This window comes from Cryptomeria japonica, chromosome 4 (genome assembly GCF_030272615.1).
Source record: "Cryptomeria japonica chromosome 4, Sugi_1.0, whole genome shotgun sequence".
Taxonomy (NCBI): domain Eukaryota; kingdom Viridiplantae; phylum Streptophyta; class Pinopsida; order Cupressales; family Cupressaceae; genus Cryptomeria; species Cryptomeria japonica.
In genome coordinates, this window is record NC_081408.1 from 273,770,759 (window position 1) to 273,797,655 (window position 26,897).

General features: G+C 35.7%; 1 protein-coding gene across 1 annotated transcript; it reads right to left on the reverse strand.

Moving 5' to 3' along the window:
- Positions 1-23,571: 23,571 nt before the first annotated feature.
- On the reverse strand, positions 23,572-25,568 carry LOC131074032 (probable xyloglucan endotransglucosylase/hydrolase protein 5). Its single transcript, XM_058010580.2, has 4 exons — positions 25,349-25,568; positions 25,154-25,254; positions 24,461-24,654; positions 23,572-24,102 (listed from the first exon to the last, which is right to left on the reverse strand). The coding sequence occupies exons 1-4, from the start codon at positions 25,503-25,505 to the stop codon at positions 23,715-23,717; spliced, it is 840 nt and encodes a 279-aa protein (XP_057866563.1). The 5' UTR covers positions 25,506-25,568; the 3' UTR covers positions 23,572-23,714.
- Positions 25,569-26,897: the final 1,329 nt, after the last annotated feature.

Below are 26,897 nucleotides of genomic sequence, written 5' to 3' on the forward strand. Positions count from 1 at the left end.
GTAGAGACTTAGACAGTTGATGATTGGCATCAAACCGACATAATTAACAGAGAAAAACCTTTTTTTTGACTTTTATGGAGGAGAGCTACTTCTCAGGGGGAGTAGTTGGTTATTGTAATTGGTTCTATGAATTGGTTGTATCTGGTATTCATATTGCTTTGGAATTTGATGTCAAAGGGACAAATATCTATGGAAAAACATTATTCTTTGGGGAGAGAATATTTATTGGGGGAGAGATATATACTCTCTACATTTATATTTTGATTTGTGGTATTGATCTATTCGGGAGATTGTTGGTTTTTGGCATTTTATTTTGACACTTAGATGTTTTTCCATCTTGTGTTGCCATCAATGTCAAAAGGGGAGATTGTTGGTATTATGGATATGTTGCATTGGTTTTGTCATTGATGTCAACACTTATCAGCACTTATCCTTCTAAAGATCTTTGGTTATGTTGAACTGACACATTATGTTCACCTGCAAGTTCAGTGACTTATGCACAGTCACCAATATATCACTCACTGATAGGTTATATTGTTCACCCACAATGAGGATGAATTGTTATCATCTGGAGATCACTTGGTTATATAAAAGACATGGTTTGGACACCTAGTTTTGGTATTTTGGTTATTTCTCTAAACGGGTTGACATAATTATTGTTACCAGCAATTTGGTCTAGGTTATGGACCGACATCTATTATCTATTCTAGATTAGCACAACACATTATGGAGGTGATTTAATTAATTGGATATTGTTGTAATTATATTGAGCTGACATGATGCATTGCATCTTGACTTATTTGTAATTAATTTAATTGCAATATTCTTAGTGAGCCGACCTACACATTTGGTCTTACGTTTTGGTATATATGTAAGATCTCATTTGTGAGATAAATGTAACATGTAACATAGGTATATGGTATATGGTTTTGTCACATGGTATGTGTGAATATTGAAGATCGTATGAGCAGACCATAGAGAAGGTTCAAGGAAGGTTTGAAGGTGATTATCAGAGCTTAACCAGTATTGAATCTAGCATTGGAGATGCTACTTTGAGCAGTACATTATCATTGGATTTAATCATCCAATTGTAGTCAGTGTGACTCTTATTTTGTGATTAAGCAATGAGCTCTAGGTGGTTGGCCTTTCTGCATGTGCAGACCCCATTTGTATACACATACTATCTGTAATAGTATCCTCTGATTGTGGGTAAGATTTCCAACCATGGTTTTTTTCCCTTATAGGGTTTCCACATACAAATATCTGTGTTATGTGTTGTAGATGTTGTTTCTCTTTCTATTATATGCATTGAGTTTTCACCAGTATTAATATTAATTGCTAATTTGTCTACTGGCATTAAGTTTAGTTTACTGGTATTAAGTATCAAGTTTGACTAAGCTATATTTGGGAATAAATTAATAGACAATTGATTCACCCCCCCCCGCTCTTAGTTGCCTCTAGGTCCTAACAATCACTATCAATCTCAGAGCAGTGATTGGTTATTCAATTGTGGTGGCAAAGCATGAGTTGGTGAGCTTGTGTTTGAGCCAGATCATATGTTGGTAAGGTCAACTTTTAAATATCATGCAGTCAAGCATGATTACATGTGGATTTTTTGGTTTGCACTTATTTGGCTGAACACGACTTAGAAGTTTCTATGTTTGGGAGTTGTGGTGGTAGAATTTGGTGAACACTTGGAAAAATTGTTGTAAGGTGCACAAAGAAAGAGTGGGAGATTTTTTGAATTTGAAATATTCTAAAATCCATGATTGAGCTAATTGAGGGAATACCAGAAAGTGTCAGCAGAAAATGTATAAAGAGTTCTTGAGCTCTTTTAGAAAGTTTTTGATCATTAAATTTGAAACAAGGAGATGTTGTTGAAGATGATCCATAGTGAAAATAAGAGAGAGATGAAGTGCTAAGAAGTGTTAGCACAGTAGAGTGTGGTTGAGGAAGATCGATTAAGTGTAGAGTCAAGATACTGTGGACCACCAGAGTGCAAAGCTGAAGATCAGAGGACCGGAAGAGTGCAGAGCCAAAGGTCAGGGGACCGACAAAGTGCAATGCTGAGAGATAGGTGACTAGTTGAGTAAAGAACCGAAGGTGTAAGAATGAAACCAATACTATGCAGAGAACACACAAATAGTGTGTGTTGAGTATGATGCATGTTGAGATATGATAGCTAATTTAGTAGATCATCCATCTGTTGCATTCTAACAATTGCAAAATAAATCCCTTAACTGGTTAGACATTAACAGGTCCCTTTTGTAAAATCCCTTAACCAGGTGACATCTGAACTAATGTTCTAAGTCATCTAACCAGGCTACCTTTAATAGGGTAAAGGCACTAACTGACCTTGTTCAAAATCCCTTAACTGGGTGGCACCTAACAGTGTCATTGTAATCTCCTAATAGGGATGGCTCTTAATTGGATGTACTCCAAAAGAGTACAAATATTGTGAGTTCCTACTCACACTGTGGTTTTCTCCCTATTCGGTTTCCACAAGATAACTCCTTGGTGTTACTGTCAACTTTTTATGCTTGCATGCTTTACTTCAGTGATTAAGTATATTGTTGGATCTTAGATGAATGCAGAGTTAAGATAAAAGTTAAATTTTGAAAATTTGTTTGAGTGTTGAATCACCCCTCCCCTCTCAACACCAATTGGGACTAACATTTGGTATCAAAGCATCAAGTCCTTAGAATCAGAAGAAGTTTAACCAGCTTAGGGAAAGATCAAAGATGATGCGTAAGGAGGGTCTTAGGTTCTCTAAGGAGATCTACACCTTATTGTGTGGAAGAATGAAACTCTATCTAAGATCCCTAGTTGAACACTATTGGAATCATGTGATCACTAAGTACAATGAACCTTCAAGGACTCTTACTCTAGACCAGATCAAGGAAAGACAAGATAATACTGCTTCTATGGATCTGATTGTTAGCACTCTTTCAAATAATGAATTTGCTGAGGTACAAGATTTACAATCAGCTTTTTAGATATGGAATAAGCTAAAGATAATCTATGGGGGAGATCTGCATGTTCAAAAGGCCAAAGTAGATAGCCTAAGAGGAAAATATGATGAGATGAGAATGCAGGAAAGTGAAAACATAGAGCAGTATAGTAAGAGGATAAAGGATGTAGTAAACTCGATTAAAAGTTCAAGAGGAAAGGTCGAGGAGGATGATGTGGTTAGCAAAATCTTGAGAACTCTGCTACCACAATATTCTATAAGGGTCTCTGCTATCGAAGAACTAAGATCCTTAGGAACAGTCAATGTAACTCTTGACTCACTGATTGGTAACTTGACTACTTTTGAATTGAGTAATTACGACAACAGCGTACCAAAGATTGAAGTTTCTTTCAAATCATCCATGTTGCATGCACCAACAAGGAGAAGGAAAGAAACTGGCAGTAGCTCTACTAGTAGAACCAGTCATTACCATGACAATGACAATCTTCTCTCTAAGGAATAGGAGCAAGATAAAATTGAAGCTCTATTGGTAAGAAGATTTCCAAGAGGTAAAGGTTCACACCCAAAATAGCTCAGCAGAATGGAGTTGCTGAAAGAAGAAATAAAACTCTTATTGATTATGCAAGGACTCTAAATATACAGAAGGACATCCCTTATATCTTCTGGATAGAAGAAATAAACATTGTTGTATACACTTTGAACCAGATACAGGTAAAGAAGGGGACAAACAAAACCCCCTATGAATTATGAAGTAGATACTCACCTAATGTTTGTTATTTCAAAGTATTTGGAAGTAGACCCATTATATATCAAAGGGGATGAGTACACTAAAAAATTTGACCCCAAGAGGGATGAAGTAACCTTCTTAGGTTACTCAGCAAAGAGAAAGGCATACTGGTTTTTAAACAAAAGAACTCATAAGATTATAGAAAGTTCAAATGTCAGAGTAGATGAATACTCTAAGAAAAATGAATAGGACAGTTTGAGTGAACCAGAGGACTATAAAGGGTTTGAGTACAATGTACTGATGGAACCTACTGAAGAAGATCTTATTGAAGTGGCTAATGTAGAAGCCTTTGAAGTAGAACCTGCAAAACTGGTAGAAGAAGATCTGAGGAGTGAACCGGTATTGGCTAAATATGTCAGAAATAAACACTCTGCCTAAAATATCATTGGTGACAAGGATGCATGAGTTCTAACCAGAAGAAGAGAAAGAGAGAATGGGTGTGTGCTCTGAATTTTTTAGCCTAAAATAGTAGAGGAGGCTCTAAAAGCTTATGATTGGGTGAAATCCATGGAAGAAGAACTAGAGCAAATAGAGAAAAATGATACATGGACTCTAGTGCCCAGACCAGAAAAATAAAAATATAATAGGCACCAAGTGGGTGTTTAGAAATAAGATGGATGAAACCAGTAAGGTGATAAGAAACAAGGCAAGATTGGTCTGTAAGGGCTATGTTCAAGAAGAAGGTTTGGACATTGGAGAAACCTTTGCATCGATAGCCAGGCTAGAAGGGGTCAGAATTTTGTTAGCCTGTGGTTCTTATAAAAGGTTTAAAGTATACTAGATGGATGTCAAATCAGCGTTCTTAAATGGGGTGTTAGAGGAAGAAGTATGCATAGAGAAACCAAAAGGGTTTGCATCTGAAGATGGGAGGAATATGGTATGCAGGTTACAAAAGGCTCTGTATGGTCTGAAACAAGCACTGAGAGCTTGGTATGAGAGATTACACTCATATCTGCTAAGCATAGGGTTTAAAAGAACCAGTGATAATAGTAACCTATATCTAAAGAGTGGAGCTAAAGGAAACACCTAATTGCTAATTTCTTTGTAGATGACATGATCTTTGGGGGAGATGATGAGATTAGCAGAAGCTTTGTAGGACAAATGCAACAAAAAATTGAGATGTCCATGATTGGTGAGATTAATTTTTTTGTTGGCCTTCAAGTCTCAAAATTAAAGAATGGCATCTTCATTAGTTAGACTAAGTACATAAGGGAGATTCTGAAAACTTTTGGAATGGAAGATTGCAAACCTATTGGAACTCCAATGGTTACATGTTGCAAGCTGTCTAAACATGATGAAGTCGAGGAAGTGAATGAGACACTTTACCGGTCCATGATCGGTAAGTTACACTATATAGTACATAGCAGACCGGACATAGTACAAGTTGTTGGCTAGGTTGCTAGATATTCTTCAAATCCGAAAGAGACTCACATGATGGCAGTCAAAAGAATATTCAGATATCTAAAGGGGACTAATGAGTATGGTCTCTGGTATTCACACAAGGGAGACTTCAGCTTAAGTGTCTTCACTGATTCAGATTGGGCTGGAAACATCGATGAAAGGAAGAGCACCAGTGGAGGTGCATTCTTTCTTAGAGACATGATTATATCTTGGACAAGTAAGAAACAAAACTGCATATCTCAATCCACAACTGAGGCTTAGTATGTAGCTACTGCAGTTAACTACACACAGATAGTTTGGATCAAGCAACTACTAGAAGGAATACAAGAAAAAGTGGTTGGACCAATAGTGATTCATTGTGACAACACTAGTGCCATTGATATATCCAAGAACCCGGCGATGCACTCCAAAATGAAGTGTATAGCCATCAAATATTACTCTCTAAGGGAAAAAGTTCAAGAAAAGGAAGTGATGTTGGAGTACATACCAACAAAAGAGCAGGTGTCCGATATCTTCAACAAGCCACTACAAAAGGACACCTTTGACTATCTCAGAAGTAAGTTGGGGGTTATGCCCCTTCACTTAGTAAAGTAAGAAAATAGGGTTCTACATCGGTCTAGTATGCTTTCAAGTTTATTTTAGAAATGAATGGATTGATGAGTATGGACTACTCTGGCGAGGGGGGGTAGTCTTGAAAGCATTTAGAAAGGACTCTTTGGCATTGTTGTCAAAGGGGGAGATATCATTTGAGTGCTTGAGCATTGGCAGGTAGTGATTGAGCTGAAGTTGTTGTATCAGAGTATGACTAGTGATAGGGGGAGATATTCATCAGGAAAGAAATAATTATTGGACTGGTACAAACATTAAGAAACATCTAATTAGTTAGAGTTTGAAGTTTTTGTCATCAATGCCAAAGGGGGAGACTGTTGGATTGTTGGTATTGACAAAACTAGTTGATCCAGAGAACCGATATATGTGCTAAGATTTGTTATTGATGTCCAACACTTACCAGTGAAGACACTAACTGGTGAAGTGGTATGGGTAGAGTAGTGTTATTTTTTAGTTAAGCCAAGGTGATAACATACAATACATGGAAAAAACATTGGTATTGATGATCAAAGATTTAAGTAACTCAAGGAAACATAGATTAAGTCAATCGGTTTATCATTCAGGAAGATCGATCACTTTGATGATGGTGAAGTCATCAAAGGTGACTCAGGAAAGAAGATTTGAAGTTGTATGCAAACTAGTAGCTCATTGGTAAACAGGGAAAGAGACTTGGTGCTAGCACAACAAACTGGCAAAATAGAAGTGCAGTGGCAGACCGGTACAAACCGGTATGACAAAAGGAAGACAGGTGATCACCATAAATCTCAGAGGGGTGATCGGGTATTCAGTTGCAGTGGCAAAGGATGAGTTGGTGAGCTTGTGTCTATGCAAAATCATATGTTGGTAAGGCCAATTTTCAGTTATCATGCAGTCAAGCATGATTACATGCAGATTTTCTAGTTTGCACTTATTTGGCTCAACATTACTCAGAAGTTTCTATCTTTGGAGATGCAGTGGCAAAATTGGGTGAGGACTTGGCAAAATTATTGGAAGGTGCACAGAGAATGAGTGGGAGAGTTTTTGAATTTTAATTCTTCCAAAATTCATGATTGATCTAGTTGAGGGAATACCGGAAGGTGTCGGCAGAAAATGTATAAAGATTTCTTGAGCTCTTTCAAAAAAAATTTGATCATGAAATTTGCAACAAGGATATGTTGTTGAAGGTGATCCATAGTGTAGAGAAGAGAGAGAGGAAGTGCTAAGAAGTGTTAGCATAGTAGAGTGTGTTTGATGAAGATTGACTAAGTGCAGAGTCAAGATACAGTAAACCAGTAGAGTGCAGAGCCGAAGATCAGAGGACCGGTAGAGTGTAGAGTCGAAGGTTAGGGGACCGACAGAGTGTAGACCCAAAGGTCTGATGATTCACAGAGTGTAGTGCTAAGAGATAGGCAACTGACTGAGTGAATAGCCAAAGCTGTAAGACGGAAACTAGTACTATGCAAAGAAGACACAACCGGTGTGTGTTGAGTATGATGCATGTTGAGATCTGATCAAGCTATCAGTAGCTAATTTAGCAGATCATCCATCTGTTGCTTTCTAACAATCGCAACATAAATCCCTTAATTGGGTGGACATTAACAGGTCCCTTTTGTAAAATCCCTTAATCGAGTGACATCTTAACTAATGTTCTAAGTCCTCTAAAGAGGCTACCTTTAATAGGATAAAGACACTAATTGGCCTTGTTCAAAATCCCTTAACCATGTGGCACCTAATAGTGTCATTGTAATCTCCTAACAAGTATGGCTCTTAACCAGGCGTACTCCAGAAGAGTACAAATTTTGTGAGTTCCTACTCATGCCGTGGTTTTCTCCCTATTGGGTTTCCACAAGATAACTCCTTGGTGTCACTGTCAACATTTTATGCTTGCGCGCTTTACTTTAGTGATTAAGTATATTGTTGGATCTTAGATGAATGCAGATTTAAGATAAAACTTAAATTGTGAAAATTTGTTTAAGTATTGATTCACCCCTCCCCTCTTAGCACTAGTTGGGACTAACATTACCCTCCTCTCTAGGTTAGTGTACGAAGTTGTTATGCTACTCAACTTCCTTACTGAGTTCTTATCTTATGCCTTGTTTGATATGTGTTCCATGATTATTCTGGACCCATGATGTGTTGAATTAAATTATGGTGATTTGTGATTATGAATTTGCATTGAGATGTGTGATTATATATAATACCTTTGATGATTATGAAGGACTGATATAGTAATTCAAAATTACCATATGTGAGACATTGATTTGGATGATGATTCTATTAATGATTGGAATGTGATAAGTGTGCAAGTGATTTAAATATATTATAATGAATGCAATGTTAAAATCCCCTTCTAATAATTTTAGTTACTTTGATTATCTTATATATGGATATACGTGAGCAAGTACACTTGACGTGTGAATATTTTAGTGGCTACAAGTATAGGGCATCAACTCCACTTAGCTCCATAGGTCTGAGTGTGCCCATATCCCCAATGGTGGTCATAAGAGATAGTACATTGACCATTTATGTTACCTAGCTATAACCATCATTCCTAATTTGGACAATTTTCCTTGTTTCATGTGAATATACGTATGGTTACCAATTTGGTAATGTCTAGTTACCATAATACATATTTGTGAATGACCAGTAAAGATTGTTTGTGTGTAGTCGGTCATATGTGAATTGCCATCAATTATAGTGCATATATTAATAATATTAATATTACTATGGTGAGTTAATATTTAATTGTTTAATATGGCTTATATGTACTCAATTTAATATGGATTGAATGATTTTATATTTGGGGGTTTTTTGGAATTATTTGACTTTATTTGTCCAATTTGATTTTTATATTTTTATATTCCCACTTAAAAAGTGAGTTTATATTTGTAGTTTGGAGTTCATTTTCAGCACTTAGTCTATTTTTCATATTTTTTTTCTCTCAAAAGACTACATACAAAAGTTGAGCATTTCATTGTGGGAGATTCAATGAATGGCATATTGTGGGTTGAGGCTCATTTGAATCGTGTTGGTGAAATCTTATGGTTGTCCAATTTTTGTGGCATCTCTGGATGTATTTGTTTTGAAAATTTCATCAGGTTGAAGGTTTTTTTTTAAGGAAAAAGTGGCAAGCCACTGATATATATATAATAATAAAATAACTGATTCAAGAGCTCAATAGGGAAAGAACTAGGAAGAAAACCCTATATCCTAGCTCATGTACAACAAACCAAGAGAAACCTGAGCTATAAGAAGAAACCCCCCCAAGATCCTAAGAAAGAGAAGAATTTTTCCCTTATTACATTCCTCATAGAGGCCAAAATTGGATCTAGCGGATCTAGATAAAATCTAAAAGAACTCATAAAAAATAGCTAACACAATCAATTATTGATGAGTAGATGTGTATACCGGTCCACTAAAGAAAAAGCCATCATTACCGGATGTCTTGTACCAGAACTTGAATAGTGGTATGTTGTCTTATTAATCGATTCAGAAACTTGAATACCGGTATATTGTCCTAAATGAGCATTATAAATATAGATCACAAAACAATTACCAACCATCCTTAATGCATAACACCGTGATTTGTATGTGGAAAACTTAGTAAAGGGAAAAACCATGGTGGGAAGCCTACCCATAGTCAGATAATACTTTTGCAGCAAGTATATGATTACAATAAGAGGGGCCTGCACATGCAGGAAGGCCAACAGCCTAGAGCACACTGCTCATCACAAAGGGAGCCTCACTGACTAAAAAATAAATCTAGACTACAATCTGAAAAGATGAATGAATTGCAAGAATAGCATCTCATATGCCTAAGTACAGTTTTGATTAAGCTCAATACCGGAGGTCTTAAATCTCTTTTATAAACCCAATTCAATCATCTATGATCGACCAAAACCTCTACATATTATTACAACTTTATTCGCACACAGATAATCCCATAACCTTTTCCTACCACATATATATGATCTACAAAGAGATCTTACATTATATTTATACCAACCCGGGACCTAAACAATCAAGTCAACCACCAAAAATATAATACAATAGATCCGTTACATAATCCCGCAAACTCATGATAAACCAAACAATAAATCCAACTAGTGATGCATCGGAAGCATCAATGAACACATTACATAAACCGGTCCATAACCTAATAGAATAACCATCGGCCCCAAAATAGGCTGCCATAAGCCAAATGAAACACCATGAACAACTGCAACATGAACATGATAACCATAAGCATCCCAATAACCTTCTAGAAGCCACACCAATACCACTTATCAAATTCATCAAAAGATCTTCATCAAAGAACTGCCAATAAAACCCTTACCGATAACCAAAAGGCTTACTAGAACATATGATAGCATCTGGATCATCAAATCCCAAACCAACTGAATGTGATACACATTAGGAACACATGAATAACCAATCCAAACCAATTCCAATATTCAAACCAAAACAAGAGACAAATCTCCAGATCAACATCAAAGACCAGCCACTCTATTGGAAGTTAGTAGACAACAAAATAGCTAGTGTTGACATCAATGACAAACAACAGTGCAATACAAATCAATTCCTCCAAATTTCCAACATAATCCAAAAATATAGAGAGAAAACAACAAATGATCATCACTTTGTTATAATCTAAAGTAGCAATGATAAAATAACTTAAAAAATAATCCAAAATACAAGACAAATCAATCATTTCAAAGCACAATTGACATAACAAAATGAAAAATTGATTGTTACTCTCCCAAAAAATCATGTCCAATAGTACTGGGGCCGTCAAACAACTTGCAATGCTAGTTTTTAGGCCATTGGGACTAAAATATGAAGATTTCCCCATAACTCGTATGGGTTATGCAAACCTAATAGGACCTAAGAGGAACATTCACAATTTCTCATAACTCGTACGGGTTATGCAAAACTAGAAGTTTTGGCCTTAGTTCTGCATAACTCGTATGGGTTATGTAGAACTAGGAACCAAAGAGGAAGTGTAGAGAGAGAGAGAGAGAATAGAATAAGGAAAGGGGGATGGAGGGAGAGGGAGAGAGAGAGGTAGATTGGGAATAGGAGAGGGGGAGAGGGAGAGATAGGGAGATTGGGAAATAGAGAGAGAGAGAGAGAGAGAGAGAGAGAGAGAGAGAGAGAGAGAGATGGTAAGAGAGAGAATATGGGATAGGAAGAGAGGGAGAGAATAGGAGGGATATATATATATATATAGAGAGAGAGAGAGAGAGAATAGATTAAGGAAAGGGGGATGGAGGGAGAGGGAGAGAGAAAGGTAGATTGGGAATAGGAGAGGGGGAGAGGGAGAGATAGGGAGATTGGGAAATAGAGAGAGAGAGAGAGAGAGAGAGAGAGAGAGAGAGTATGGGATAGGAAGAGAGGGAGAGAATAGGCTAAGGAGAGGGGGAGGGAGAGAGAGGGAGAGGGAGAGAATAGGAGGGATATATATATAGAGAGAGAGAGAAGGGAGAGAGAGAGAGAGAGAGAGAGAGAGGGAGAGAGGGAGAGAGATAGGGAAAGAAATAGAGGGAGAGGGTGAGAATAAGATTAAGAGAGGGTGAGTGAGAGAGAGATAGAGAGAGAGATTGGGAAAAGGAGAGGGGAAGAGGGAGATTGGGAAATGAGAAGGGGGAGGGGGAAAGATGAGATAGAGAGAGAAAGAGAGGTAGAGAGAGAGAGAGAGGATAAGGAGTTGGGGAGGGAGAGAGAGTTATAGACAAAGAGAGAAGGGGATAGGAAGAGAGGGAGAGAGATAGGGAAATAAATAGAAGGGAGAGGGTGAGAATAGGATTAAGAGAGAGAAAGAGAGAGAGAGAATAGGATAAGGAGAGGGGGAGAGGGAGAAGGATATTGGGAAAAGGAGAGGGAAAAGAGAGAGATAGATGGAGATTGGAAAAAGGAGAGAGAGAGAGAGAGAGAGAGAGAGAGAGAGAGAGAGAGAGAGAGAGAGAGAGAGGTGGTAAGAGAGAGAATATGGGATAGGAAGAGAGGGAGAGAGAGATTGAGAAAAGCATGGGTATGTACAGGATCATGGTGTGCCAAAACAGGCCTTTAAGTGGCAATGCAATTTCAGAAAATCAAAGTTATGCAACTTGACATGAAAATTTGAATAAGTTTTGAACATTATTTTTAAAATATGTAAGAAGAGAATCTATAGAAAAGTGAATGTAGTTTCTAAGCTACTAGTTGTTTTTTGGAAAAAAAAAATCTTATTTGATGAAAATTTCAAATTTCAATGCAGTGGTACTAAATTTTTTGGAAAAAGATAAGAAGTAGATGTATGTTAGACCACCCTAATCACAATCAAATCATAATGTTTTTTTATAATATTTATAATATAAGTATTGCACTCATTTTCGAATGTGACACATATTTTTTTATAATTTTTTATAAAGTAAATAATTATTTATGAATTTTTTACTACAGTTTTTCATAAATTCAAAAACTCCTACGTCTGACCACCTTAACTTGGTCAAAATCTTATGAAATTTAATTTTTTTAATTTTTCCCTATAGTAGACGAAGCATAGGATGTGATACATGTTTCGGATTCAAAAAATGTTATATCGTTTGAAATATGAGTGTTTTTCAATGAGTCTATCAATCATGACTATTGTAAGAATTCAATTAGAAAATAAATAATAATTATTTATTAAAGTCAAAATAAGACAAGCCTTATATTGTTGAAAAGCTAAGAACGTCCTTAAAAAGGCCTTTTCATTTTATCAATTTCAGCTACAGAAAAAGTCGTTAGCCACTAGTGTAAAGTCTAGAAAATCAAGGAATATTAAAAAACACGTTTTTTTCAGTTGACTTTCTAGGTTTGTCACTTCCAAGCCAAATCCCAAAGCATTCCCAAGCCAAAATTTGAAATTTAAAAATTTTACAACAAAAATCGGATATTCGATTTTAATAAGTAAATTCACTAACTAAATTTGCACATAATTAATCTAATGTTTATTAATATATTAATATATAATATTTTAATATATTAATTTATAAATAAATTAGTATATGATATTAGGGAGAGGGAGAGAGAGAGAGAGAGAGAGAGAGAGAGAGAGAGAGAGTGATAGAAAGAGATTAGGGGGGAGAGAGAGACAGAGAGAGAGATTAGGGGAGACAGAGAGAGAGGCATCAAGGGAGGGGGAGAGAGAGACATTAGGGGAGAGTGGGAGAGAGAGAGAGAGATTAAGGCACTAAATTGTGTCATTATGGGTCATATGGTGTCCTAAGGGGTTGTAGGACACAATATTACCCCTTAGGATATCATAGGACCCATAGCAACCCAATATGGCGTCATAAGGGGTCATATTGTGTCCTAAGGGGTCATATGATATCTTAAAGGGGTCATATAGCATAATATGACCCATTAGGACACAATATGACTCATAATGACACAATTTGGTGTCTTAAGGGGTCATATGGTGTCCTAAGGGGTCGTAGGACACAATATGACCCCTTAAGACACCATATGACTCCTTAAGAAACCAAATTTTGTCGTTAGGGGTCATATGGTGTCCTAAGGGGTCGTAGGACACAATATGACCCCTTAGGACACCATAGGACCCAAAATGACACAATATGGTGTCATAAGGGTCGTATATTGTCCTTAGGGGTTATATTGTGTCCTACGACCCCTTAAGACACCATATGACCCCTAACGACACAATTTGGTGTCTTAAGGTGTCATGTGGTGTTCTAAGGGGTCATAGGACACAATATGACCCCTATGGACACCATAGGACCAATAATGACCCAATATGATGTCATAAGAGGTTGTATGTGGTCCTTAGGGGTCATATGGTGTCCTACGACCCCTTAGGAAACCATATGATGCCTAATGACACAATTTGGTGTCTTAAGGAATCATATGGTGTCCGAAGGGGTTGTAGGACACAATATGACCCCTATAGACACCATAGGACCCATAACGATCCAATATGGTGTCATAAGGGGTTGTATGTTGTCCTTAGGGGTCATATTGTGTCCTACAACCCCTTAGGACACCATATAACCCCTAAAGATAGAATTTGGTGTCTTAAGGGGTCATATGGTGTCCTAAGGGGTTGTAGGAGACAATATGACCCCTATGGACACCATAGGACCCATAACGACCCAATATGGTGTCATAAGAGGTCATATGTTTTCCTTAGGGGTAATATGGTGTCCTACAACCCCTTAGGACACCATATGACCCCTAATGACATAGTTTGGTGTCCTAAGGGATCATATGGTGTCGTAAGGACTCATAGGACACAGTATGACCCCTATGGACACCATAGGACCCATAACGAAACAATATGATGTCTTAAAGGGGTCATATGACACAATATGACCCATTAGGACACAATATGACCCATAATAACACAATTTGGTGTCTTAAGGGGTCATATGGTGTCCTAAGGGGTCATAGGAGACAATATGACCCCTTAGGACACCATAGTATCCATAATGACCCATGTCCTAGGACCCCTTAGAACACCATATGACCCATAACGACTCAATTTGGTGTCTTAAGGGGTCATATGGTGTCCTAAGGGGTCCTAAGACACAATATGACCCCTTAGGATACCATATGACCCCTAAAGACACCATATGGTGTCATAAGGGGTCGTATGTTTTCCTTAGGGGACATATGGTGTCCCATGACCCCTTATAACCCTTTAGTACACCATACGACCCCTTATAACACCATATTGGGTTGTAATGGGTCCTATGGTATCCTAAGGGGTCATATTATGTCCTACAACCCCTGAGGACACCATATGACCCCTAACAACACAATTTGGTGTCTTAAGGGGTCATATGGTGTCCTAAGGGGTCGTAGGACTCAATATGATCCCTATGGACACCATAGGACCCATAACGACCCAATATGGTGTCATAAGGGGTCATATTGTGTCCTACGACCCCTTAGGACACCTAATGACCCCTAATGACATAATTTGGTGTCTTAAGGGGTCATGATGTCATAAGGGGTCATAAGACACAATATGACCCCTATGAACACCATAGGACACATAACGACCCAATGTGGTGTCATAAGAGGTCGTATGTTGTCCTTAGGGGTCATATGGTATCATACGACACCTTAGGACACCATATGACCTCTAACGACACAATTTGGTGTTTTAAGGGATCATATGGTGTCCTAAGGGGTCGTAGGACACAATATGACCCTTATGGACACCATAGGACCATAACGACACAATATGATGTCTTAAAGGGGTCATGTGACATAATATGACCCATTAGGATACAATATGACCCATTAGGACACAATATGACCCATAATGACACAATTTGGTGTCTTAAGGGGTCATATGGTGTCCTAAGGGATCGTAGGACACAATATGACCTCTTAGGACATCATATGACCCCTAATGACACCATATTGGGTTGTTATGGGTCCTATGATGTCCTAAGGGGTCATATTGTGTCCTACGACCCCTTAGGACACCATATGACCCCTTAAGACACCATATTGGGTTGTTATGGGTCCTATGGTGTCCTAAGGGGTCCTAAGGGGTCATTATGGGTCATATTGTGTCCTACAACCCCTTAGGACACTATATGACCCCTTAAGACACCAAATTGTGTCGTTATGGGTCATATTGTGTCCTAATGGGTCATATTGTGTCATATGACCCCTTTAAGACATTATATGACCCCTTAGGACACAATATGACCCCTTTGAGCAAAACGAGAAATTGGCCATGTGACATCATTTTATTGAATGAGACTGAAAAAATGTTACCCTAATAAAACCATAGGGAAACTTGAAAAAAAGAGATAGAATTTTATAGAGACCCCTCTTGTGGCCTCGCAGGTTCAAATGGATCGTTCGCAGGTGCCATGGATTCTGAGTTAGTGCCCGTCAAAGTTTGACAATTTTTAGCACTTAGGGTGCTCAAGGGACGATGCTGGTAGGGTATGACCCCGAGCGTTTGACCAAGTTAGGAGGAAAAATAGGAGCATGCATATGGTAATAATGTCTAACTGGACAAGTTGGAGACGACGGTTCATTATCACGACGAGCAGAATGAGAAATTGGCCACGTGACAACACTCGATTGAATGAGACTGACAATTTTTTTGCTAATGATGCCCTAATAAAACCATAGGGAAAATTGAAAAACCAAGATATGCTTTGGTAAGGACCCCTCTCGTGGACCCATAGGTTCAAATGAATCTTTCATAGGTGACACGGATTCTGAGTTAGGGCTCGTCAAAGTTTGACAATTTTTAGCACTTAGGGTGCTCAAGGGATGATGTCGGTAGGGTATGACCCAGAGCGTTCGACCAAGTGGCGAGGAAAAATAGGAGCATGCATAGGGTAATAATGAATTGTATCAATTATTGTTCATTAAATTAATTGTATTGTATTTTTCATTAAATGGATTGTATTGTATTGTTCATTAAATGAATTGTATTGTTCATTATACAAACAACACTTACGATGAAATGAAATGAATTGTATTGTTCATTAAATAACCATTATTAACCATTGTTAATTATTGGAATGAAGATTAAATATTTCCATGATAACACCATGCACAGATGAGCAACAATTTATATGATTGAATATCAACTTTTGTATATATAAAAATATCAAATGATTACAAATGTATGTCCATACACAAATATGGCATAAATGCCAACTCAAACAAAATGTATGTCTATATATGTGAACATGCCAACTAGACATGTAAGCATCCCAAAACTATCTATAACATCCTAAGCTGCTGATGGATCATCAAAATCAATCCTCTTCACCACACTACTCGGCTCCGAAGGATCCTACACAAGAAAAAACAAACCATGATTAATATTAGTTATATTATATAATTCACATTCAAAAAGTTAACATAAAAATGAACTATAATTGAACTATTCATGTTTACCTCATCTCCACATTTTCTCTTCGGCTTTGCAAGACTCTTGATGTATGTCTTCGCTAGAGGAGTTATGTTTTCAATATTTTCATACACAACCTACATATGTTCACAAACATGACATTGATACAAGTTAGCATATAATTGTCACTAATAATAACAAATTATATCTACTAAACACAAAATAAAATAAACACACATGTACTCGAGGCATCTCTTCTTCTTCTTCTTCTTCTTCTTCTTCATCTTTAGGTATACTGGGTGTAGTCAACAAGGATGTGAAGCCAAGAATTCTCTATACATATACACAACAAGTATATGAAAATATCAATCTATGTCTAGATGTGTATAGTCACTATAAGTTATTTAAACTATTCATTCAATCATATTTGCATTCAATTACCTTTCCCTTGTCTCCAAGTGTACTACCAGATCTTAAATTACACTGCCCCGCACTCGTGTCGCTTGTCCCCTACAAGAGTAAAATAAGGTATACATGCAAGCTACTACATAATCTAATTAATACCAATATAAATGATGGGCATGCATGTACAATAAAAAAGAAATGACTAGGTGCAATAATATATGTACCGTCAAGCTATCAAGGCCAAATGAAATGGCCGATAAGGTGCCCTCCTAAATCTATGTCAACTCCTCCTCGGTCATCAACTGTTAAATAGACCATGTAAATAAAAATTAGTACTTAATATTATCTAGATTGTAAATATTCATTTAAAATATAGCATAAGCTGTGAAAATATAAATCTTACCACTACATCATCAATGTATGATGACGGTGCCTCCTCGCGTCTAGCATGCGAGGACTCCCCAGGGTATCCACTAGTCTGTGTCATAACATCTGGTGCATCATGCATCTCATGCACCTCATAATCTGCACTATCCACAGGAGGATGAACAGGTTGTCCAACTGGACCCAAGGATATGTGCCCACATATGACACAACTATGGGGCACGCAAATGTGTGGAGTTGAGGATGACATGTCAGTGCACCGAATGCACCGCTACAATCAAAAGTAGGCTGAGCTACTGACCCAACTTGAGAAACCAAAAGGCTACTCAAAGAGTGAATAGCCGATATGGTACATGAAGCCACCTCACAAATGATAAGTGGATGTTGCACTGGAGGTGGGGGATCAATAGGAGGAGGGAGGACATATGGGCCCTGGACTACTCTAATTGCCCTAGGTCTATTTTGGGGCATACCTAAATCCACACCCTCGAAAGGTTGGATGTCAAATTAGTTCACATGTTTGCCTAAAACAAACTCAGGATACAATTTTTTTATGAAGTAAAATGGGACATCAAGATTGTTGTTGGGTGATTTGTCAAAAACCATCTAGCAACGATCCCAAAAATTTTTCACAATACCATCATTTCTGCATCATTTAATAGAAAGTTTTTTTTTGGGGGGGTCTACAGGTTGACCAATGTGGGGATTCACAAACAATGAGGCAATAGTATCTTTGGATATCTCAAGATCCTTGATCTCCTTATACGACAAGCCATCTGCATATTGTTCCCTCATAGAATCTCGCCACAAAAGGGCGACATTGTGCTCCTAAGTCATCGTTTCCATACTCTTTATGATCGATGTGAGAGGATCAAACATTGGGTTTAGATGAGGAATCCTATGATATACATCTACTATCCCCCTCAATTTATTCAAATTTTGTGCACTCAAATCCTCAATTGAGGGGGGGTTTGGCAAAGGAGCCTTTGGTTGTTGCGGTTGTGGTTGATCAATGTTTTCATTGTTATCCCCCATTTTTAACCTAATTGAATGTAAACAATTAAATTTAGTTAACAAATTTAAACAATTTTGTATTTGATTTAAAAAACCTAGTTTTCATGAAAAAAACCACATTTTCAATGAAAAAACAAATAAACATTAAAAAAAATACAAAATTGAATGAAAATGATTGAAAACAATAAAAATATTACCTTTCAATGTGTTTTTTAGCAATTTTTGGGTGAAAAAGCGGATATCAAATGCAATCAGATATCGGATTTCAACAAAATCACGTAGCCCATGGCTTAAAAATAACTCATGAGCTGTCACAGTCCAAATATATTGTCTCAAAAAATTGGATATTTGACTTTTATACTTCAATTTTTTTAAAACAACATTATAATATTATATAACAGGTATTATATTATATTATAAAATATAATTATATATTATATAATATAATAATATATTATATAATATGTATTATATAATATATTATTATATTATAATATAATATTATATAATATATTATTACATTATATATATTATATAATATAATAATATAATATATTATATAATACGCATTATATTATATAATATATTTTTTAATTTAAAATTACAAATAAAAATCGGATATACGATAATATCGGATATCCGATTTTCTTAGGTAATTACCATGCCAAGCTGTACTGACACCAAGGCCAAGCAAAAAGTCAACACAGATTTTCACGTTTTTAGGCAAGTGGAGAAGGCTATTTTTTTCACATCGCCACTTTTTGGCCCCTCATGATCCTGCACTAACTCTATGAGAGAGAGAGAGAGAGAGAGAGAGAGAGAGAGAGAGAGAGAGAGAGAGAGAGAGAGAGAGAGAGAGAGAGAGAGAGAATAGGGTCAAGAGAGGGGAAGGGGGAGAGAGAGAATAGGATAAGATAATGAGAGGGGAGGGAGAGGGAGGGGGAGAGAAAGAGAGAGAAGGGGGAGAGGGCAAGAATAGGATAGGAGAGAGAGAGAGAGAGAAAGAGTAGGAGGAGAGGGTGAGAGACATGAGGTAGAGAGTGAACGAGAAGGAGAAGAGGGTGAGAGACTCATCAGAGAGAGAAGTGTATGTCTATAAATATATGTATATATAACTTTAAATATGCATATATACATACATAAACACACACACACACACACACACACACACACACACACACACACACTATATATCTTTGTGTGTGTGTGTGTGTGTAGTAAATACTAAGTTTACAAGCATACATTTTGATGTCTTCATAACTCATACGGGTTTTGAGAAACTCAAAATCATGGTTTTAGTTCTGCATAACTCATATGGGTTATGTAGAACTATGAGTGCTACTTTTTTATTTTTCAAAACCCGTGCGGGTTTTGTCTTGGTAAGAGGGTTGGAAAATGACCCTAAGGCTTGCAAGTCCATTTTCCCTCCATTTTTGTTCCTTTACACATTTTTTCATCTTCCAACATGATTTCTTGACTTCGTCATCATTAGGTTTACAAATGATCAAGTGGGTATCTCTAAAATTACCACCATAATCTCCCACGTCTTCTCACCTTTCTAAACATATAATTTTTTCTATTTTGGACAACATTAGCATAGTAAACTTAAATTTTCTTTACCAATGCCTTGACAGTCCTCATAGACATATGTCCACCATTGTTTTAATAACTTTTGATATACTAGGCCAAATTAAAAATAAATTACATATTATTGTTCTACACCAGATTATATACACTTAAAACAAGTAAGTTTGCATTTTTTGATTATTTTGATGCAAGTTATGCCCATCGCACGAATAGGTACCAAATTTTCAAGATGTGATCAATACAAAATATCATAAAAAACAAAATAATCAATGGAAAATTACAAAAAAATACACAACTTCTAGATATAACTCTTACGTGTCATCCTACCAAAGGGTTTTGTAAATTACTAAATCTAACTATATATTTTGTGCAGTGCACGAAAACAACTATGTTATATTTTTTCTAAAAAATTCACGAATAGTTTTTCATACGTGAGAGGTTTGACACTCTTTATCATATACAATTTTAAAAAACTTTAATAGTTTAGAAACTAGATTCAGAGCACTACAATTCTTATTCTTTTCTTAACTCCTCGTTTTGAGTGCATGACCTTCAAATATCTCTTTAAAGTTCAGGTCTACCTATTTTCAGTAAAAAAAAGTAGCCACTTATACCCCCTTTTTGTTCACCATCTTGGTGCACTTACCCATGAAGCTTTATTGAATGCTCACACAAGGGTTTAGGATGTCATGTACAATGTATTCATGGGAGGTTGATCATGGATTCCATCTTGAATGCTTGAACTTGACTTAATCTCTTCTTCAATGTTTGACAAATGCTTGATTGCTTGCTCACTTGAATTGAATTTGCTTGAGTGTAATTGAGTGATAGATCCAACTTAGGCTTAGACTTCAAATGAGAGTGGTAGGCCTCCTTTAATACTTAACCATCCAAAGAGTATTTGAATTTTTGGAGTAGGCCGACATGGGACCTAAATTCCTGCCCACTTGAAGTGACCATTGATGTGACTAAATGAGGGTCCCAATTAGGAGGACCAAAGTGGTGGGGTGCCTTGGTCTTGAATTAGGACCACTGAGTCCTACCACCCTAGTCTTGTTAATCAAAACTCAGATTTGAACAAGGGACAAAAGGGGAGTTGAAAATGTAGGTTTCAAGAATGTACGAGAAAAATCAAAGCAAACATTAGGCATTGAAAGACAGAACACCAAGGTGAGGTCTAGGTGAGGATGAAATTATGTGCAGATACAATCTGCGATGCTACACATATGCATAATATTGTGTAAAAATTTATTATCTAAATCTTGAAAATTCTATTTCTATTCCATGAATATAGAAATCATTTATGAATTCTTAAAATGATAATTTTAATTGAGAATTAATACTATTGTTCATATTTAAAACTAAAGGGTGTTCTTAGTTTTCCAAAATTGTTCATATGGTGGGAAAAAATTAAGTTTTTATGCCTTTGAAGTTAATTGTAAAATTGGAGATGTCCATGGTTTTTGCATTCAAAATTGTTTAGAAAAAGTAAATTATAAATGCATATGAATGAATTGGAATGGGACATAACATGACTTATTGATATTTTTAATTTAAATGGGACATAACATGACTAATTGATATTTTCCATTTAGAATCTTTTGGGCAATGTCCAGAAATGATATTATATTTTATTGTGTTTATTTATTTACCACACTTAAATACTAATTTGAAGTTATGAACCTAATATTTTATATATAGAGTGTAGAAAAAGAGTGGCTCTTGATATTCATTAAAACCCAAAGTAGTTTAAGGATAAGACGCTGGAAAGTTATTGATTAAGTGATAATTAAACTTTATTGGATAAATAAAGTGAGCAAAGATATTAATATTATGACATACTTAGAGTGATCATAAAGACCTTGTATGGACATAAAGGATGTGAGCGAAGATGTTAATATTATGACATACTTAGAGTGATCATAAAGACCTTGTATGGACATAAAGGACATGTTACACACAAGGAGTTGTTGGCTGCAATTGGCTACCCTCATCTTACAACTAGTATACATACTCAATCTTACATAGTCCTAGAGCTATTATGATGAATTTTTTTTAATAACTATATAATCCTTATTCTTCTTTCTATTTTTATTTTTATTTGATGTGAGAGATTAGTCTCACCATGCATATCTCATTGTATATGCTCATACTTGTGTTATATTCATAAAGTTTGGCATGTGTATACCACAATGGTTGATTATTCATAATATTCTCTCTCTCTCTCTCTCTCTCTCTCTCTCTCTCTCTCTCTCTCTCTCTCTCTCTCTCTCTCTCTCTCTCTCTCTCTCTCTCTCTCTCTCTCTCTCTCTCTCTCTCTCTCTCTCCAGAGAGAGAGAGTGAACCATAATCCTATTGTTTTATATGCATCTAAGTATTTGTGCCCACAAGACTATCTCCTACTATGGTGGAGTGGACCTAAGGTAACCACATAAATGGGTGGCATGGAACCACTATTGGGGAATTGCAATATCTTTGAGCTTGAAATCACATGCAAGTGGGTGTTCTCTATTACTTATATTTAGTTTCTTATTTTATAATATGGTATCAATTTTATAATTCAGGGTGTTTCTTACTTGGTCTCATGTTGGTACTCATATGAAGAGATCTCTAGATAACAAGTCTTGAATGAATTTTTATCTTATGATTATGAAATAAAAATACCCATCTTAAATCTACCCATGAATTTTAAAAATAAAAAAATTATAGTCATGTTGCAATCATGGTATTCTCTACATAAATCAAAGTAATTTCTACAAGATTTGATACATGAGAAGGTATTGAACTAGTAAAAAATATTAAATATTATGAGAGATAAGAACTTAATGTAAGTTATGGACCAACATTTTTTATTAAAAATATCCTTAATAAACATTTAAAAATAATAATTTTTTACATAATTTAAATATTTAAAATAAAAAAATAACAAAATATATATTACTACTTCTTCAAAACAAATTTAATTACTTGTTGAATCTAAATAGATAATCAAACTCACCAATTTAAGGTATCCAACTATAACAAAGTCCTTTGATTTAAAACAATCCCCGAACCTAACCTTTCTTATATAAATGTTTAAATTGATTATAATATGTTGACTAAATTAATATTTATATTATTATGTAAATATGATTAAGGTTGCTGATAATTTAATAGGAAACATTAAAAAATCGCCTTTAATCAAACTATCACCATCAGAAAGGCCCATTCCATCCAAATCATTTATGAATCACTAAATATAATCATGAAATTATTTATAAATGATATATTTCTTTATTTTACAATTATATAAAACTTAATAAAAAATACATTCCACCAAAATCACTCAAAAATCAAACCAAATACCTTCAAAATTATTCATTCAATTATTTTTTAATAATGTTTTCTTTGATATTAAACTACGTTAGCATGACGAGACTTAACAAATAAAGTAATTAATGACGGATATGTCTCGTGTTTTTCAAAAATAATGAATGACAATATTTGAAAAATATATTTTGTTTTATAATATAGGATCAATATGGGAATTTTATGCCAAAAGAATTTTGATAATATTGGATCAATATGTACAATAATTGTTTGATAATAAAGAAATAAATATGTACGACAATATGGGAATTTTATGACAGGGAATTTGAGAAAAATCTTACTAGAAATCAGGTATGAATCAATAAGGGATATGAATATTTAGATAATTTCTATGATCAGGGGTTTATAGCACATTCAGGGGGGACACTAGAAAAGCTTTGAGATTTATCCTTGCAGTAGTCATAGAACATATAATTTCTCTGAACCCATCTAAGTCTTTTCAGTTGGTTTCGACTGAGGCCTTGAAATTCTGGTTGCTGCCACCAATGGCCAGTACAGGACTTGGATGAAGCAGATGCCACACACCCATCCACTTCAAAGCCCTGATAAGATGCAATGAAAGGAGCATTACTCCAATCTATTTTCACTTTTCCTCCATCTGTGGCCCAGTCTTCCCCATTCCAAAGGCTTGCGATGATTTTCATGGATCTATTCTTTGGATATGGGACTCCAATTCTTTCATTGTTCTTGAACACCCGAATGGGTATTGAATCCACAGAGAATCTGATCACAGATCAACATTGGAATATTAGACATAATTACACAGTTGTTGGCAGTAAGATATCCTTTGTTCAAACACAGTGGAACAAAATTTAGAGGAAAAAGGGCTTTTTTCTAATTTCAACACTCTTAGAAGCTATCTTTTATATTATTTTGGTATTTTGGCTTGTCCTGTGAATCATCAAGTGAAAACGGCAGAGAAGCTCCCTCATATACACCTAAAACACTAAATAAGTTTTATATACCATTTTGGCCTGAATGAATTAACTTCACTTATCATGTGAAACATCAAATGAAAATGGCAGAGAAATCATGAGCAACCATTGAATTACTTAGATTTATTGGAGGGAAGATTTCATACACTAATTGGTTTTGGTTCCAAAGAATTGAGTAGTTGTGGAAGTCTGCAGTTGGATCAAACCAGAGTTTTATCCTTTGTTCTCTGTTGCCAACCCCACTTGCGAAAACATTGGTTTGTAGATGGTAACCCTTTTTTGGCAGGTTTCCCAGGAATTCAAAGTCTATTTCATCATGGGCAGATGAGTCTGATGACATCTGATATAAAATACATAAGAAAATATTAGTTTATATCTTAATATTTCTTATGATGATTGTAAATAATTTCTGGATTCAATTGTGTACGAATTTTTGCATCAACATTTCGAATCACACTTCATGAACTATCATCAAAATAAAATAGAAAAATATTTCTTATAATCTCAATCAACTTATCATCGGAAACGTTAAAAGCCCACATGCCATGTAGTATGGCTGTCCACATAAAAAGCAATAAACTACATCCTACCCATCTATGAAATTTGATAGATTATTATACTCTTACAAATTTTCATCTTTGAAAATCTCATACTGACTGAAATAAAGACAGACCGAAATATGCATACACAGCCTACTGATTTTAACAGCCAATTATATTGAAACTAAGTTAAACGATAAACAAAAAACCCATCAAAGGTGGGAGCAATTTATATGTTGGTGTATAGTTGTTTCCTATTTAGGCTCTCAATTAAGTATGGAAGGGCAGTAGCTTGTATACATAATATGCAGTGACTGTTCCTGCAGAATTTCCAGGCACCAACTTAATTTTCATGTTAAAGCTCCCAAACAAGAATTGATTTTTTGAGGCGAATCCAGAACCTGAAACAACCATTGAAGGAGAATATTATTTTCATTTTATTCATGACAAAAATTACCCAATACAATATACAATCTGCTCGGTTGACATATATACCTGAAACTCTGTCCATAAGGAGCTGGACTGTCTGTCCATCTTTTGACAATTTTACATGGTCATTTCCCCATGAAATGGCAAAGTTTTCATTGAAGGTTGAAGAGTCTCCTTGTGAGAAGAAGTATATAAGCAGAATCAGCAATAAACAGCTCTTCATTGCCTCCTATTACTAGACAAATGGTACCAAATTCTGACACAGGACCCAAATCCTCCTCGTGTATTTATACCGAATGTTTTATGCATAGGAACTTCTTTTAAGGCAGCAAATTATTGGTGAAATCTATTAAAATAGAGTGACGATAAAGAAAACAATAATGACATCAGATTGGCAGCTGTACAATGGGTCATTCTCTTCTCCATACTGGATCCCATTCCATTTTGCAATTATCCACACGGCTTTAATGCTTAGGTATAACTTTTTGTTAAGTAGGTAAGACATTCTCCATGGTAGTTTTCATAAGTATGGACTCTGATAAAGGCCAGTAATGAAGAATAGAGAGACGGAATTGCCAGCTGTGAATTAAATAAGTTCCATGGGGCCAGTTATGCCGTTTCAGATTGAGAGATCCAATTGCCAGTTGTCAATGAAATAAGAATTTCTAGATGTATGTGTGTGACTGTATTTTTTTTGGGTGAGGTGGAAAGGAGGAGGTCTGATAAAAGTAATTTTAGTTTAAACAGTATATTTTAAGTTATGATTTGTTTCCGTGATTCATCTGAAATCACATTCATAGTGAGCATGATTTCAAATGAATCATCTAAACAAGTCAAAACTTAGAGCGTGATGTTTAAGTGTACGTACAAATAGTTTTTTATCGTATTTAGTATTGATTGAAAGCATCATCAAGCTCCTTCAAATTGATATCAGTATGTATATGTGTGGTTATGTTTTTTTTAATGTTGAGTTGGGAAGGGGAAGACGGATTAACATAATGTTAGCTTAAACAGCACATTCTAAGCTATGATTTGTTAAGGTGGTTTATCTGAAATCACATTCATTGCAAGTGTGATTTCAAATGAGCCACCTAAACAAATCAAAGCTTACAGTATGCTGTTTAGGCTTACGCACAAAACATACTAATATTTTTTTATCATGTCAATATTGATTGTAAGCATCATCAACCTCCTTCAATTTGATATGAAAAAATAATTGATAATATGATTTATTCCACTCAATTCTAACCTCATAAATTTTGATGTTAATCTTTTCCATTAAACAAAATCATTATTCCCACCAAACTCTGGGCGTTTTTATTTTAATTTGAAAAATATAATTTAAAACTACTATTTGAATACTGTACTATACTTCAGAATATTGTATATACGATGGGAAATAGTATGAACTTAAACATCAGTGTTGTCATTAGGCGAGCAGAGATAGTAGTTGGATAATCATAAGGAGTGGCAGAAGGGTTTGAGGTGATATAGTATTCTCTTAATGTCAATCTGCAGTGGTCCAAGCTTTCAATATTTTTATTGGTTTCTAGAGCTATCTTTATCAGTTCTTCAAAGCCGTGCTGAACTTGAAATCGGCCTACCCTACCGTCTG

Coding starts and splice junctions, on each gene's coding strand:
- LOC131074032 (XM_058010580.2), bottom strand. CDS start 25,505: ATGAAGAGCTGTTTATTGCTGATTCTGCTTATATACTTCTTCTCACAA. Junction 24,655..25,153: donor GAACAGTCACTGCATATTAT/GTATACAAGCTA, acceptor ATTTTATATCAG/ATGTCATCAGACTCATCTGC. Junction 24,103..24,460: donor TGGAACCAAAACCAATTAGT/GTATGAAATCTT, acceptor ATCTGTGATCAG/ATTCTCTGTGGATTCAATAC.